At 36.5% G+C, this 17,831-nt stretch overlaps 1 protein-coding gene and 1 long non-coding RNA gene across 5 annotated transcripts in view; one reads left to right on the forward strand and one right to left on the reverse strand.

Annotated features, from left to right (window-relative positions):
* Window positions 1-2,436: 2,436 nt before the first annotated feature.
* LOC141507029 (uncharacterized) lies at window positions 2,437-12,131 on the reverse strand. 4 transcript variants are annotated; one of them, XM_074214304.1, is made up of 4 exons: window positions 11,754-12,131; window positions 9,112-9,194; window positions 8,192-8,241; window positions 2,437-5,043 (listed from the first exon to the last, which is right to left on the reverse strand). In XM_074214304.1, exons 2-4 carry the CDS (start codon window positions 9,153-9,155, stop codon window positions 2,684-2,686), a joined length of 2,454 nt encoding a protein of 817 aa, XP_074070405.1. In that variant the 5' UTR covers window positions 9,156-9,194; window positions 11,754-12,131; the 3' UTR covers window positions 2,437-2,683. The 4 variants fall into 4 exon arrangements, with proteins under 4 accessions (XP_074070405.1, XP_074070404.1, XP_074070402.1 ...); XM_074214303.1 differs by having other exon boundaries at window positions 9,112-9,227; XM_074214301.1 differs by having other exon boundaries at window positions 9,112-9,210; window positions 11,754-12,130.
* Window positions 12,132-13,987: 1,856 nt separating this feature from the next.
* LOC141507030 (uncharacterized) overlaps window positions 13,988-17,831 on the forward strand; it is a 71,276-nt gene continuing 67,432 nt past the window's right edge. The window contains exons 1-4 of the long non-coding RNA XR_012474056.1: window positions 13,988-14,197; window positions 14,619-14,754; window positions 16,539-16,626; window positions 17,095-17,240. This is a non-coding gene — a long non-coding RNA (uncharacterized LOC141507030). The remainder of the gene's footprint in view (window positions 14,198-14,618; window positions 14,755-16,538; window positions 16,627-17,094; window positions 17,241-17,831) is intronic.

Below are 17,831 nucleotides of genomic sequence, written 5' to 3' on the forward strand. Positions count from 1 at the left end.
GAAACATGTTCACATGATTTTGGAATGAATGTGAAATTTTTCTGCATCAAGGGTTCCATGCAAAGACATGCTCCAAACCTAGTCTTTCATCATCACATTTAGGAGGCCTAGGTATTGGCAGTAACCATTCCCAGCATTTCCATCATTCCACCTATGAATACCCAATGGTCATCTGGTTTGATCATCTTTGGTAAAACCACAAATTATGGAAGGAAAAAAAAACATCTACAAGACTAGTAGTCAGTCATTCAGAAGAAATACATATGAAGAAAAAAGAGGGGCCATGAAGAGAAGTGGTGGCAGGGAGGGGATACACTTCAGCTATCTTCTAAAAAAAAGTCTTGTTATTTTCTAGTTCTGCCATAAGAACTTTGACACTTTTCTTTGAGATTCATAAAGGTATAAGTTAGATGGCAGAGAGAATAGTCACTATGTTCTCCCATCTGAATAACTCTATGCTTTGGCCCTTGTGGGACTAAATGTCCTCAGATGATTGAAAACTACAAAATGAACAGATTCATACTTTGTTTTCCCAAATCGTCTTACACTACCTTCTTGGTGCTTGGAAGGACATCCATAGTATCCATAAATCTTTCTTTACTCGGGTCAAATTACTCAAAACCCCACTTTCATCATGCTTCCAAGATAGCATACTTCTAATTCTCCAAACCTTCCATTGATACAAGAATTTGGAACATTTTCAGATTCTGAATGAGACTTTAACATTTTATTGGTGTTTATTTTTACCTTACAGAATCAAATTGCTCCCATTCTTTTTATAATAGGAAAGTTCTTTTATAAAAGACAAAATTCTAATTATAATAGTAAAAAAGTGACAGTAACAGTAACCTCATCTGAAAATACTTGCAATATTCCATGCCTATAGTACTCATATTTTAAAATATATATTTTTGCTCTCCCATTTGAGCATTCAAAAAAAATTTTAACAAATATACCAAAGTCAAGTAAAATAAATTTCCTCAATGGCTATATACAAAAATGTATACAGGTCTCTTCTGCACTGTAAATACATCATCTCTTTATAATGGATAGCCTCTTTCATCATTGGTCCTTTATAAATATAACTGATCATTTTACTGCCTAGTGTCTTTAAAATTTTCAAAGCTTAAAGCTGTTTTTATAGTGTTGCTGTTATTGCATAAATTGTTTTTCTGGTTCTGCTCATTTCATTATTGATCAGTTTATAAAAGTCCTCAAAAACTCTTCACTGCAAACTATTCCTACCTCACACAATAAATAACATCAGACACAAATGCATTCATATTTAAACATGTATACTCCTCCTCCAAATAAATGTAATCAGGTTTTTGATCCAAGCCTTACATTTTGCAATCATCCACACATATAGAAAGAAAAATGCTTCCTAAATGAAGAGAAGGCTGATTGAGGTTGCAGATCTACATGAAGAGTGGAGTCATTGCCAGAGCTACTGGAGTTATATATATGGAAAGGCTGAGGAAGCAGCAGAAATGTAGGATACTAACTCTTCAACTTTCTCTGATTTCAAGCTTACTTTCTATAGTGTTCAGAGAGGGAGAGAAATCAAGGACATGTTGGGGACCTTTCAAGCTTCTGAAGTCTTTGCCATGATGGTCTGGTATCAATTCTGTTCCTCAAATACATCCACAGCAGTTTGTCAGTATTCTTTCCAATTAAAATATATTCAGTAGCATGCAAAATACAACTATGAGTAAAAGCAGGTTATATGCACATTAAATATGAAATTTTTACAAACTAATAGCCTGATTTTCTAAATGGGCTTTCTTCAAAGTTTGTATCTCTTCCCCCTGCCCTGTTCCTCATGACAAGAGTGACATGAAATTGGCTCATTCCAGATTGGCCTGTCTTTTCAATCCTTCCTACAAAGTACTAGGACCATATTTGTTAGAAGATCCCTAGAAAGAACCTCTGAAGTCCTAAGTGTCTAAACTCTTCGTTTTATGGATAAGAAAATCAATAGTAAGTATATAATGTAGCAATACGTAGATTTGAGTTTTGTGCACAATCATCTTTTTATCATACTATGTTAGGAAATTGCTTTATTCTATAAATTAAAAAAATTTAAAAAAGTATTTTAAAAAATCATGTTGCAAAAATTTTCCATCACACTCATATATAAAGTTGAATCCCAGAACCTTAATAAATTGGTAGATTACACAAACAGAAAAAAATGAAAAGAAAACCAACACTAGGAAAGGGAAAGGGACTTGCCTGGGGTCATTGTATTAATATGTGTCCAAGATAGAATTGGAACCAAGATCTCCCTGACTCCCAAGTCCAAAACCTGATATGCTACATGGTGAACTGTCTAAAATCTGTTGAAAAGTACTTATTATGTAAGTCTAGTTCTCTTTTGCTTTGACATGTTTCCCTAAAAGAATACAAACAGTAATAAGTGAGACACAAAATCAAAAATAATCATTAACATGTCAGGACATGTTCGTTTTATTTTCCTTTCTCTTTTGCACCAGGAGATTTTGAAATTCTTCTCATGCTTTTGTGGCCCTTCTTCACTGGTGATGTTGCTTTTTCTCAGACATTTTCAAAATGATCACTTGCTGACCAGGACATCATTTTCTCTTCACCCCAGGTAATGTCAAGCATGATGACCCCTACTTACAGCTGATGGTAAATGGCGATTCTTCAGGATTCTTAGTTCTGATCATGGAGATGAAACACATGAAGGACTTAGTGTACAGGCTGTGGATGTGATATTAAAGATGGAGCATTTCTTTGTATGGGGTATTTGGAGGACAAATTTCATGCCCATATTTCCTTCAGAACCTGGCAGAGGCATGGGTATGGCCAGTAATTGTGCTTGGCCAGAATCCTTTGTTCCCTGAATGTGAGGACAGCCATTTGGGATCCAGGAGGCACAAGCTAAGCAGACTCTATAACTGGCTAATATACGTCGGCCAGGCCGGCGGGGGGCACCTTTCATGCGACGCAGGAGAATCTGCTTATAGATATCTTTTTTAATTTTCTCCTGGGGTATAGAAATGATGATGTCCTTAACAGTTATAGCAGGGATGACTACCTTCCCTTCAATGGTACATGATTTGATGTGATTAAAACACAATGTGGCTTCAGTATTCTTCAGAGTCTGCATCTTATTTTTATTCATAGCTTCAGCCTTATCTTGATGGTTTGTGCTCAGAGCGTTGGCCAAGGAATCACAGCCTGTTCGAGTTTCAGGCCTGAGATGGGTTATTGGAAGGGTATAGGAGCCAGGGCCTTGTAGAGGTATTTTATGGTGTACTGGGGTTGTTACAAGCTTGCTTTGAGTATTGTTGGATTCTTCTATAGTGCCAAAATGCACGTCTTTGTCCAATAGAGGGGATATCTGATTTTCTTGGCTTTCTTTACTTGTTCTAGTCTTTGTTTCCCAATGGAATGGGAATACCTGGAATGTGATTTGAGGACTGGAGACTCGAGTAGACTCAGTCTGGTGACCCACACCAGGTTGCAGCTTGTTCTGATGGACTGGTTCTAATGGCACTGGTGACCAGTGGTCTTTGACTGATTTCAATGTGCCATGGATATTAGAGTCTAATATATCATTTGCATGGTGGTTAAGGTGAGAGACAATTGTGGTCTTATGATTGGAATCAGGTTCAGATAGGATTTGATGGATTGGAATTGGTGGAATGATCATCCTAGACAATAGGTCTAGATCTATTGAAGTTAGGTAGTCTGAGCCCATTGGAGACATTGGCCTAAATAATGGGCCCAACACAGCTTCTTGGTGTTTGGGATTTAATGAAAATATCTTCTGGGCTTCAGATAATAATTTTACCTGAGTTGAGTTGTCTTGACTGAGCACTTTTGTGGACTCTTGACAGGGGATTAGTGGTACATTGGCACAAATGTTTGGAACCAAAGGAGGCAAATCTTGGTGAGCAGGGTCCAGGGAAAATTCAGACTGATGGTCAAGGTCTGATGGCATTGCAAATAAGAGATCAGAGCCTGGTAAAGACCATGTGGCCCAGGCCATGGCAAACTCATCCAGGTGGTTTATGTCTTGTGGAGTCAACTCTGCCTGTCTGTTGGAGACTGGTCCCTTTGTGATATCACACCTATTGTATGGTTGTGCCTTTTTCCAGGAAACGGTCTCTGGTGATCTTGTAACTTGTTTTGGGGGGCCAGATGGAACCTGGGCTGAAGCATAGGGAGCTGAGTGTGAAGGGTGAAAAAGGCAGATGTCTGGATATGGGTGTGATCTTGATGTGGTCTTAGACTTATAAGATGTCATTGAAGCCTCAGGTATAAGGTTATTGCATGGAAGTGCGATTTCACCCTTGGGAAGAGAAAGACCACCTATGCCTTGTATTGAGTGTTCATGACTTACTGTTGGTAGGGTTTTTGACTTGGTCAGGAAATTTGGACCTGATGATGCTTTTTCTATGGCTGGGAATCTTTGGGATTTGGAAGAGGTGAAATTATTCCGATATTTGGGGTATGGTGGATATATAGCTGTGACCTTGGAATAGTGATTGGTTGGCAGAGATGATCCAGTCCTGACCACAGAGGGGTTGTCAGAGAATTGTAATGAAGGGGTTACCCTGGGGTCAATGTTACTCTGGGATAGTTTTGATGTGGAGACCTGAACCCAGGGGATCAGCTCAGATATTGTCACAGCTCTGGCCCTAGGCCCTTGGTTAACAGATGGTAATGGTGTCAGTATGTTCTTATGGTGGTGGCTGAAGCTTTGTGATAGGGAAGTAGTGGTTCCTGTCTCATTCTTGGAGTGCAGCAAAGTCTTAGCTTGGGAACTGGGGCAAGCCAGTGTCGTGGCTGTGGTCCTGGCCCAGGGATAGGGCCAATAAGGAACCTCAAACCAGTGGTCAGTGACTGGTAGTAGGGTGGACTTCTGGTTGAGTTTTGGTAGATGCATCTGACATTCACAGGCCTGTGGAATCTTTGGAAAGTACTCAGAGTCCAAAAGACTTTTGGTCCATTGGATTGGATGTAATGGAATGTCATCTAAGTGGTTAGAGCTGAATGGAGTTGTCACACGTTGTCCTGGGGTTGGTAAAGACAGAGCAATTGTCGTAGTCCCATGCTCAGGGCAAAGTGTGGGCAAAACATTGGCCCTAGAATAGGATTTATGATCCAGGGATGGCTTAGCCCTAATCTGATGGTCAATATAGGGAAATATACAGTTGCCAGCATGGGATAGTTTTTCATCTGTTTCCCTATATTTGAAGTATAGTGAGGGTGGTGATTCAGGTGTCATATTGTGATCAGAAAGTGATGACAACTTGGTTCTTGACTGATGTTTGAGGGGAGGAGCATGCTCAGACCTAATACAAATGTCTTCTTTGCATAATGGTACAATTCGAGGTGTTGGACCTGTCAACAACAGTGCCTGGACCACCTGCTGACAAAGGCCTTTAGGAGGAAATGGGGCCAGAACTATTCATGAAAAGACTTAGTGAAGAAAGGTAAAGAACTCATGGACAAGAACAAGGAGGGTAAAATAAGAAGGAATGGAGAGAATTCATAGGATCATGGCTTTAAAGCTTAAAGGGACTTTAGAGATCATCAAATACAACCCCCTTTATTTGCAATTGAGGAAACTAAGGCCTAGGAAGGTTAAGTATCTGACCCAAGGTCACACAGCTAATAAATGGCAGAGCAAGAATGACAAAAACCATCTGATATTAATTATGTCATAGAAACCTTCCCTTGAAGGTTTCATCAACTACCAGGAATTTAATTGCCAATTCAGTGCTGATCCCCTCAAGAATGTCCTAAGATAATATGGCATATAAGTTTCATTTGACAAATGAAGAAATAGATCCTATTTAGATTCTGCTTGCTTGACACTTTAGAAATACTATTATAATTTCTGCTTCCTAGATGAGAAAAATAGACTCCAAAATTTACTTGAACAAGGATCATAAAATTAATAAATGTTGGAACTTGGGTCTTGAAATCAAGAGCATTGAAGTGATTTGTCAAAAACCACATAGCTTCTTAGGAATAGGTAAAGGCCTCTCTTCTTTCTGTTTTTTGAACAAAGGTGGAGAAAATCATACTACTATTCTATTTCCACTTCAAATTTGTTGCACAACTTCAACTGAGCCCTCATCTCCTGTTAGGCAATTTTATTATATCTCCCTTATCAACTATCTGTCCCACACTCCACAGCATCTTTCAACTTTTTCTTCCCTCCTCCAATCTCCCATTGCTCCTCCCACCCATCCTTGCATCCTCTATCCTGAGTACCTTGCTTCATAATTTTACTAAAGAGACATTTCCTGTGAGTTCCCTTTTTCCCCTTCCTCATTTCTTATCACTTTGATGACTTCTGCCACTCTCTTCCTTTACCTGTTCTCACACAAAGAGATGTTTGCTTCCTATGAAGGCTAACCAGTCTACACAATTGATTTCACCTTATTCCATATCCTTCACCAGATTACCTTCCTGTCATCCCCAATGGTCACTTATCTTCAATCTTTCCCTGTCTACCAACTCCTTTCCTACTGTTTTCAAACATGCCTAAGTCTTCATCTTCAAAAGCAAAAGAAAAGCAAAAACTTCTCACTTGATCCTTTCATTCCCACTAAGTATTGTCCTTTGTTATTCTCTTTGTGTTTAAATTCCTTGAAAAAAGATGTCAAAAATAGGATCCTCCACTAGCTTTCCTTTCATTCTTAATCCCTTACAATTCAGCTTCTTATCTCATTCCTTTGACATTCTCTCCAAAGTTGTCAATCCACTTTGCTGCAGTGTTGGACTCTGAAGATCACTTTCTTTTTGATACTTTGGAGGTTTTTAGAACACCATTACCTCCTGGTTTTCCTCTTTCCTATATGACTGTTCTTAAGTCTTTGCAAATCCTCATCTAGATCACACCATATGACTGTGATGTGGCCCAGAGGGTTTTGTACTGAACAGTCTTTTCAATCTTCCCTATAGTCTACTTCCCTTGAAGGTTTCATCAACTCCCAGGAATTTAATTGCCAATTCAGTGCTGTTAATTTTCACATCTCTGTCACAACCTCTCTACCAACCTCCAATCTCACATCTCCAACTGCCTTGCAGACATCTTAAACTGGATGTTCAATAGACATCCTAAAACTCAACATGCCTGAAATTGAACTCATTAGAGTTTCCCCAAATGCTCTCTCCATCCTAATTCCCCTGCTGCCAATAGAGAACATCCTCCTCCAAATTCCTCAAACTCATGACCCAGATGTCATCCTTGCTTCCTCATTATGCCACCCCATCCATGCCCCCATCCATATTACAGTATGTTGCAAAGATCTGTCAATTTCCCCTTTGCAATATCTCTCAAATTCACCCCCCCCTTCCTTTCCCTTTGATACTGATACCACCTGAATGCAGGCCCTTATCACCTCATGCTATTGGTAAGTCTCCCTGTCTCCTATATTCTGCTGGTTGGTCAAGCCTGCTTCAAGTCTCTCCTCATTCCAATCCATCTTCTGTTCAGTCACAAAAGTGATTTTCCTAAAGAGCAACTCTGACCATATCACCTCTCTACTCAAAAACCATTATTAACTATCTTTGAGATCAAATATAAAATTCGGTATGTCAATCAAAGTCCTTTATAATCTAGCATTCTCCTACCTTTTGGATCTTAACAGCTTACTCTCTACCATGTCCATCTTTAATTCAGTGGCACCGGCCTCATTGCTATTCCAGGAACAAAAAAACAATCCAGATCTCTTTCTGGGCTTTTTCTCTGACTGTCCCCCATTCCTGGAATACTTTCCTTCCTCATTTCTAATGCATTTCTTGTAGTTTTTCAAGTCCTAACTAAAATCCCATCTACCAAAGGAACACTTTTCCAACCCCTCCTAATTTTAAGGCCTTTCACTCTTTTACTATTCATCCTATATTATTACTTGTTTGTTCATATAATTGTTTTCTCCTTCTTAGATCTCTTTGAGGCCAGGGACTGTCTCTTAGCTCTTTTTTATAATTCCAACGCTTAAGATAGTGTTTGAGGCATGATAGGTGCATAATAAATGATTGTTGACTGACAAGAATTCAGTTTTTCTGATTATGAGACTAAAACCCTTTGCACAATCCATTTTCTTAAGATTATGTAGTCAAGCTGATCAAGAACTACCATAAAATTATTTACAAGGTTGCTTTGATGTGGGGCCCATTTGAGATAAATGAAAATCATGCTTCTCACCTTTTGGGAACATCCTGGGTTTTCTCCCCATTCGTTTAGCACAGGATTTCCTTGATAAACAAGGAAAAAAATACAAAGAATTTTCTGATTATAAAAAGTCCCCATAAAAAGCCCCCCCTCCAAAAAAAGCCAATTAACTAGGTCTTCTCTGCCTGGGTCTATTGTTCAGTCTTTTCTCCTATAATCCTTCTGAGTTATGTATGTATGTTGTATGTGTGTGTGTGTGTGTGTGTGTGTGTGTGTGTGTGTGCCAATATATATTTATATAAAGGAAAGTGAGGTAGAGACAGTTAAGTTGTATGATCACCTTATAACTTAGATTTTCATGACTGAGAAGTTGAAGTGAATCATTGCCTCTCCCTACACCTCACCTACAACCTTCAAATCTCCTCCACCTCTTTTCTAGTTTCATTAAAATATGAACTCTAAAGAACTCATAAAAGCTTTAATATGGAAGTGAGGATGACTGAACAGTGCTTAGAAACTAAGTTCTATAAAAGATTATAGCTTTAATTTTGGAATTTTGAATATCCCTCAATGATTTCAGGTATACTTTCTTGATGGGACCATCTTTCTCTAATCTTTCTAAAATCACTAAATTGCTTTAAGATTAGATGTAAAATTGTTTGTTTTGAAAAAAGAAATCCAACTAGTTTGAGTTTCCTTCATTATATCTCCTTGGAGTGTATTTAAAAATGCATTTTTATTCTCAATTCAAATGGGCAATAAAATTAATTTTATTTTAAGACTGTAGAGCCTGCATAACTTCTCTTATAAAATGGGAAACCAAATGAATTATCAAAAAACAGGACTTAAAAGAATGTTTGTCAGTCAAGACTTTCTTCTTTCTTTAGCTCATTCTTTACTTTTTCTTGATTACCCTTTATAGCCCACTTCATCCCACTTCATTCATCTCTTACCAGTAGAAAGTACAAGAAGAGGAAGAACCAGGGTTCCAAGTCATTCAGTTCAATTATCAGTGGAATCGGAAGTCTATCAGGTCCTGTAATTGTTGAACGCTAAGAAAATAAATCCCCTCCCCCATTATTAGAAAAAAACTTAAACAACAATTTAGTCCATTTTTCCAGGGAAAAAAAGTCATCTAAAGAAAACTGTGTTGTGCAGAGATGTCAATAAAATTATTCTTCCTTGGACACCTATGGTTAAACTAAGCAGAGTCCAGATTCAAAAGAGGACCTGAAATCACCCTGGAGCTGGAGCATCAATTCATCACTGTCACCTATAATCACTTAGTTTAAGGGTTATTTTAAGTAATGACTGTCTTATATAAGACCTCTCTTGGTTAAAAAACGAACAAACAAAAACAAACTGGACTAGTAGTCAGATTAAAAATGCATTTTCTTTTTGACCTTACCAACTATTAACCTCTCAAGATCTCACTTTGTGCACATAGGCTCTATCTTGTTCATAATTTTATCAGTCATGGTAACTATTCTGGTGCCTTGCATATGAAAGTCACACAATAATTATTTTCACATGAGTGAATAAGTATCTAGGTAGAATAGAACTCTGGTTTTAGAATCAGAAAAATTGAGTTCAAATCCAGCCTAAGTCACTTATTAAAAGCACCCAGATAAATTATTTAATCTATCGATTTGCTCATTTCCTCATCTATGTATACACATTGGGAATAATGAAAAGTGCTTATCTCCCTGAACCAAATATTGTGAGGACCAAATGAGAAATGTGCAAAATGCTTTCTTTCCAAACCTTAAATGTCACACTTACACACACACACACACACACACACACACACACACACACACACACACAGACACACACTTGCTATTGCTGCTGTTACTACTGGTACTACCACCAGCACTACTAGTTTCAGGAAATAGAATCCACATCTACATCTTTGATTTTGATGAACATAAAATAAGACCTTGATAGAACAGATCAAAGATAAATTTCCTCTTTATTACTATTATCTCTATTTTTCAGTTTAAGAAACTGAGATGAAAAGAGGTTATCCATTGTACCATTTACCTCTGCCCTCATTATGGTTGAAAAATAGTAAACTCCTTTACATGTTAATGTAAATAGCCTATTTTTGAAAAATACTATATTTTAAAAATAAAATGAGAATGACATTAAATATTTTGAATATTTAAATAAAATAAATATTAAATATTTAAATCTCTTTAAAGTCTGGTTTAATAGTAGACAGAGTGGCATGTATGCTTCTGCATTCAATCTGTTGTGATAGGTTGTTTTGGCTATAGTCACTGAAAATAATCCTTGCAGATGTGTAGGAGGAAAAGTATTTTAATGTGCAAATAACTTTAGTATTATTAAAAGTTTTGACCTCTTGGACTCTCTAAAAAAGTCTTGGGGATACCAGAAGTCCCCAGACTGTACTTTTCAGAATTTATCTCTAAATAATGCTGTTAATATATATGAAATCTAACCAGCAGGAGAATATAATAAAGTCACTATAAAATTGTTTGGAGAGTAATTGGAAGGCAGTAATCATTGGCGTAAAAATGCCACATTGTATTCTTGATAATTTGTGAACCCATAGAACCAAGGTTCCCCAATACTCGAAAATGCAAGTGAAATGCCTACAATATCAGGAAAAGAAATGCCAGCTTCTGTCATTCGGGCCCAAGATGTTCAAGTCTAACAGTGCTCAGATTGTGGAAAGCAAAGTGGCTCCAAAAGAAATTTATCTTATTTTTTTTCCCATCTTAGATAAAGAGTTAACCTCAAAACAAAGAAGACTTGGGGGGTCAAGTGTTATCTCTGGTACACACCAGCTCATGTGACCCTGGGCAAGTCTTTAAGCCCTATGACCTTGGCATTTCTCTAAGACTATAAATTATAAAGGTCTTTCCTCATCTTATTCTTACCAATGACATCAAAAGGTTAATCTCTAACTCCTGTATTTTTATCTAACATTTTTATAACAATTTAAGGTTTGTAAAAAGTTTTGCATGTTATTTTATTTAATCCTCACAATCATCCTGTGAGATTATCTATTTTTGCAGATGAGGAAACTGAGGCAGGCAGGAATTAAAAATTTTGCCTAGGGCTACATAGTTCATAACTATGAGACATTAAATTGAATTCAGATCTCTGACTCCAAGTTCAGTACTCTTTCTATTTACTAAGTTCATTTCTCACAGTTGCACTGTAATTGACTGCTAAAACCATCTTTTGGTTTGAGGGAATCATCTAGAATTCCTAATAATTATTTCATTTTGTGATATAAACTATTCCCTCAAGCCCTCTTGCCCTCATTTTGAGGAACTCTTGCATACCACATAAACTGAAGCCAATTTAGAGTTTTACATCCAAAGCAAGGTATGATTGATCTAAAGGATTTCTTGCTTAGTCCTCCCTCCCAAAGTCTACTCCTCTGTCTCTTTCCAGAGACATCCCAGGCTCCCAGTTTAAAGGGACATAAATTTAAAGACACCATGGTGTCTGTCTCTTGGCTGACTATTATTGCATTCTTAGAAATCATCAATCCTTTCCTTCTCCCAGTTTTGCTTCCCAAGAATATCTATCCTAATCTGTTCCTGAGAAATTCTCTTACCTTTTGCATAGAATTGGTACCACAGGTCTTCTTATAAGAATATATAAGAATTCCCAAAAGAGCAGAAAATAGATTATTTCAAATATTCTTAAAATGAGGAATTTTTTGTGACTAGTTCAATCCCAACTTATGGAGTCTTGATGAACATTACATTTTCCAACACGGAAAGGCAAGGGAATAAAGTCCCCAATAAAAACTAAGAATGAAGTCAATTGGTTCATAAAAGATGCCTTTCTCCTCTGAGAGGACTGTGTTTTGGGATGTATAAAAAAGAAGTTTGCTGCCTCAGACCTAAATAAAGCTGGACTGACTGATCCTTTGGATATTCATTAAAGTCAAAGGATATGAGGTTGCGCTGACATCATAAAGTATCAATTGAACTTTGTCTCTCATAGAGTTGCCCCACCCCTTCCTGGAAACCAGTAGAGGTTGTTTGGGGAATAGAGATACTGTCCTGCCATATTCTGATTACATTTGGAGTTGACTCAAATACTGCTTTCTTATTAGTTCTTACTAACTAGATGCCTTCTCTGGGTTATTGAATAAAGGTTAATTTTTTCTTGGTCTAAGTTCCAGTACCATTTCTTCTTATTGGTAAATGTGTTAAGATTATGGGTTGATAAGAATATGATCACGTTTTCTTTTTGATACATGAAAGAAGAAAGCATACTTAATGGTAAGACATGATTTTTCTTATGGCTTTGACTTTGAATCTATAGCAACATTGTAATATCTTACATGTAGCATAATATTGTTGGATTTCATGTGCACTAGTGTACAAATGAAGTAGTTCCATATTCTTTTTCTGTTCCTTTTTGCTTATCACAATGTTTAGTCCCTTCTACATTTCTTATACCACCTCTCCTTGTCCCTCTTAAAAAAAATACGTTGGCATTCAACAAAAACGGTGACTGAGGTAAAAAATTCCTTTTGGGAATTAGCAGTGAAATGATACCTTGCTGGAACTGTATCCTCATCCCAGCTGTCCATACTTTTAGGAATCTCCTGGACTACAGTAATTCATTGCCAAAACACCAATCATAAATTAACAAGCATTTATTAAGTGCTTTCTGTGAATCTGGTGCCCTAAACTGAAAAAGGACTGGAAGTATAAAGAAAGGTAAAAACATTCTTGCCCTTAAAGACCTTACATTTTATTTGGAGAGCCATGATGTAAAGAAATAGATGAGTTATATAAAGGTGAAAGGACTATTACAAGGGAAGTCTCCAGCAGACTGGGAAAGACTTCCTGGAGAAGGTGACATTTGAACTGAGTCATGAAGGAAGTCCAAGATTCTAAGGAATGAAGATGCTAAGGACTGCAGGCAGAGAATACAGGTAATGCAAAGAGATAGGGGCCAGGAGAAAGACATAGGAAATAGATGTATAGTTAAACTGCAGAGGCCATGAAGGGAAATAAAGTGAATAACAGAAAGGAGCCAGCTTGTGGAAAACTTTACATGTCTAACAGAAAAATTTTAAATTTGATTCTGGAAGTAGTTAAGTGCTGATGGGATAGGGACAGACTTATACTTTAAAAAAATTCTAGCCTAACTGGAGCCTTAGTCTGGGGTCTAAGACCTAGCAAAGGGAGGTGCCAGTCTAACCCCTCTATAGGTGCTGTAGAGTGGTCTTTGGCTATTATAGAACCATTAGGACTCATTTTCAGTCTGGTGATCAGAGTTGTGTGGAACTGGGTAGATGAGTCTGAATGGAATGGTCACCTTGTTTGCATGGTGTGTGACTTGTTGGTCATATAATCATTGGCCCCCACTTGAAGTGACTGAAGTACAATCTAAGCACTGGTTATCTGCTTAGCCTATGAACCAGCTTTGGACCTCTCCAGGAACTTGGGATCAAACACAATTCTGGTTCTGCTCCATTTGGATAGTGACAAAGTGAATATAACTGGTTATTTGGGGCATGGTGAACATTCTAGAACCAAATGATTGAATTCTAATGCTGATTTAGCCATGGCTTTTGGGTAGCTCTTATCCTGAGAGAGAAGTTCAAATTTGGAACCAAAGTTGTGGTTCATAGTGTTCAGGTATGAGATTATCTTATTTATGGACTTTGATCCCCATTTAAGGGATAGAAATTGGTTGTCAAGGTGACCTCATGCTAATTATTGGGATATTGTGATAGGAAATGGCCTTGGATGTGTGCTTGGGGGTTGGAAAAATTTTGGTTTAGTGACTTGGCCCTACTAATTGTATAACAGTGGCCCCTACTTGATAGTGGGAAAGACATATCTGTCTGGTGGTGCTCACTGAGCAGTATTGGTATAGGCTGCTAGTTAAAGTATGGTTGAATCTCTGTCCTGCCATAGTTTTTTTTTTTTTCATGCCTTAAAGAATGTTTTGACTGATCTGAGTCCAGGTTCTCATGATTCAAGGTCATGGAATTGAACTGAGTTGTTACATATTGTTTTTGAAGTGGTAAAGGTAAGAGCAACTTTTTTTTCTTTTATTCAGTACAAAGCATGAGGGGAAAAAAATCTTGTCCCTGGAAAGATATTTAGGACCCAGGGATTAATTAACCCTACTCTAATTGCTTGGATAGAGTAATAGTAGAGTCATTGCCTACTTTTCTGGTATCCTTTCATCTAAGATCTTAGGTTTAAAAAACACCAAATGTCAGTTATATATTGATATTCTCATCAGGAAGAACTGATAATTTCATTTATGATTTATATTTAATGTGGGGTAGCAGCTCAGTGCCGCAAAAAAAAAGATTTTTTTTTTTGGATAATTGTACAATCCAGCAAGGAGGACATGGAAACAATATAACTTTGGCCTGGTGTTGTAAAAGCTCATGTTACCAAATTTCTAATTTAATTTTTATTTCTTAATTTCTAATCCACAGGTTAACATTCTACAAACTCAAAACATTTTCCCATTGTCTGATCTGATCCATCTCCCCTTTCTTCCATTACTCCCAGTAAGAATGAAGAAATACAAAAATGTATTTCCAAATTGGTTATGTCCTTCTCTGTCAGGAGGTGGGTACCATGTTTTATCAGTCCTCTAGAAGTTTGGTGTTAATTAGATCAGAATTCCTAATTGTTTCAAAGGTGTTTGCTTTTATCACATTGTTGTCTTCTTGCAAATTAAGAGTCAGTTTGATTAGTGGTCAAAGGATATAAACACTGTGGAGTAAGAAGTTTAGACTAATATACATGTGAAAAAAATGTTCCAAATAGATACTAAATTAGAGAAATATAAATTAAGTCAATTATGAGTTCCAAATCACACCCTTCAGTGTCAAAGATAATAAGGAAAATTGTGTTGCGGGGGCAATGGAAAAACAGGCACATTAATACAATAATAGTAAACCAATGATTAGATATACCCATTCTTGTAATTTAAAATTGACAAAAATTTAACAGTGAATTCCTTTTGAGTAACCTGTTAGACCTAAAACCAAAAGAAATCAGAAAGGGTCCTTTAACAACAGAAATATCTACAGTGGATCTATTTGTGGTCCTAACTCCCCTACTCCAAACAGACACAAATTAAATACATTTTTGTATAACAAACTATTTTGCTATAAAAATCAGGAAATAGATGATTTCAAAAAGATATGGAAAGACCCAAAGTGAAACAGAGTGAAGTGTGCAGACATGGAACAATTTATTCCATAACATCAATATTAAAAAATAAACAATTTTGAAGACTTTAATAAACTATTAAGAGAATGCAATAGGACCAGAACAATTTATATGCCAACAATACTATAAAGCTAATCAACTTTGAAATCTGTGAAGACTATACTCAACACAATGATTATCTATAAATACAGAAGACAGATAATGAAGCATGTTAATTACCTCCTGACAGATGATGCACTTAAGGTATAGAATGATATGTAGGAGTGTGAGTGTGTGTGTGTGTGCGTGTGTGTGTGTGTGTGTGTGTGTGTGTGTGTGCAGCCACTGCAAGAATTTTTTTGGCTTTACTATGTATTTGTTACATGAAAATTTTTTTTTAAATGAGGTGGATTGAGAGAGAAAAGTAGATTTCTACACATTTTCTTTTATATATCTAGAAGGTATAAGGGTGCTATGAATATGAAGTTTGCTTGAATTTTCAGACAAAGTATTCTTAGTTTTATTGTTATGAGATCTCACAAAGCAGGAACAATCTGCAAATGTTTAGGATTTAAAATGAAACTAATAAAACAAAGTATAAAAATTAAAAGGGAAAGGAAATGAGGGAGAAAATAGTAAAGAAATGAATTCTTGACTTTAAATATGTCTTAACCTATATTTGGCAGGGGATAGACAGTAAATTAGTAAATTAATTTCTTTACCAGAGTGCTCTAAAACTATATAGCTAATATCTTGAGGTCACTCTGGAATATAAATTGAAGGACTAAAAAAGTTACCAGAATTATTTTCAAGAGACATCATTAAAATATTCATTGAAAGTAGATATGCTACCACTATAGCATATTATTTTCAAATTGCCTGAAGAGCAATTCTAAATATTGTCCTGGTGTCAATTTAGTAACTGCCCTGGAAAAATCTCAAATATGTCTGACTCCACTCATCAATTGAGTCAATCACCCTTATCTGAGAATCTTTGAAGCCTCTAATTGTCCTACTGATATTTTAGGGAGAAAGTTCTCTTTTCCTTCCTCAGGTTCCAATTCCATATTCACTTTATTTTCTGTTTGTTTCATTATCTTTTCAAGTCTTGCAACCTAATAGTAAGTTTTAGACAAAGATACTCTGACATTTTCATAATATTTTATTGAATTTTTCTCTTGAATTCCACATTTCAGATTCCTGAGTCACTAAGATAGCCCTGCGTTGCTCACTTCCTAATTCATTCATAACAATTACTTCATTCAAAAGTTGCTTACATGCAAGGTATGTTTCTAGGTGTATATAGAGCATAAGAAGAGGGAAATATAAGATCTCTAATTTCAATTAACAAATAAGTTGAACAAATAAGAGATATAGGTAAATCACTAAAAGAAGGCAGTGAAAATGTCTTATGGTGTTGACTCAATTAATGTGGTTGAAAATGACAAAAAAAGATGATTTCCAATTGGGAATGTCTCAGGAAGAATTCTCATAAACCTGGACTTGAAAAGAAGGATGGGGTTTGAATAAATTGATGAGAAAGGCATTCCTGGTGGAGGGACTAGTATGAATAAAGTTTTCACAGTGAGCCAGCCCAAGGTGAAAGAAATCACCTTGATTGGAGTGTTTGGCAATGGCAAATTATGGCAAAAAAACCACAAAAGATTACTGATGTCAGGATTAAAAAGAGCTTTTTTTAATACTAGTCAATATGATCCCGGTTTTGATTCAGTGTTGCTTGAAATCTTGTAGATTCAAGAAGATACAAAGAACTTCCTAATGTGTTAGAAGAATTACTGTAATCTTCTAGAAATGAGAGAGAATTGAAATGTTGACAGAAATTCTTGGCATAAACAAATGTCTCCATATTCCAAGAGGAACTAGAAACAACAGACCAGGTAGACAAGATAATAATCAGCACCAAAATTATACAGATGGCATAAGATTATGAAGGAATGGAAAGTTATGATTAACATTAACATTAACAGGAGTGAACTAAAAAAGTCATATGTAAACATATAACTAAATATATACCTAGACACACATACATATATATACATATATATATATGTATATATATGTATGTATGAGAGAGGGTGGGCTTTTTTCCTCTTTGATAGAATTATTAAACTGGAAGAGCTTTAATGCTAAGGGAAGAGTCCAGTTCAGCCCTGAACAGGAATTCTCTCTACAACATCCAAGAAATGATTATCCAGTCTCTACTTGAAGAATTCCAGGAAAGGGAAAGCCACCAACCTCCTAAGACTATCCTTTCCACTTTACAAGAGCTCTAAGCTTCACACAGTGTCCTTGTGAACAAGATAGAGAAATTTAGGAGTGGAAACAAGATGGTAGAGTAGAGGGAACATTCTAGGCAAATCTTCCAAGCATTCCCCTCCAAACAACTTTTAAAAATAAAATGCAAAATCAAATTCTGGAGCAGTGTAGCCCACAAAAAAGGTCAGGATAAGATATTTTTCCAGTTCAAG

This window comes from Macrotis lagotis, chromosome 1 (genome assembly GCF_037893015.1).
Source record: "Macrotis lagotis isolate mMagLag1 chromosome 1, bilby.v1.9.chrom.fasta, whole genome shotgun sequence".
Lineage (NCBI taxonomy): Eukaryota > Metazoa > Chordata > Mammalia > Peramelemorphia > Peramelidae > Macrotis > Macrotis lagotis.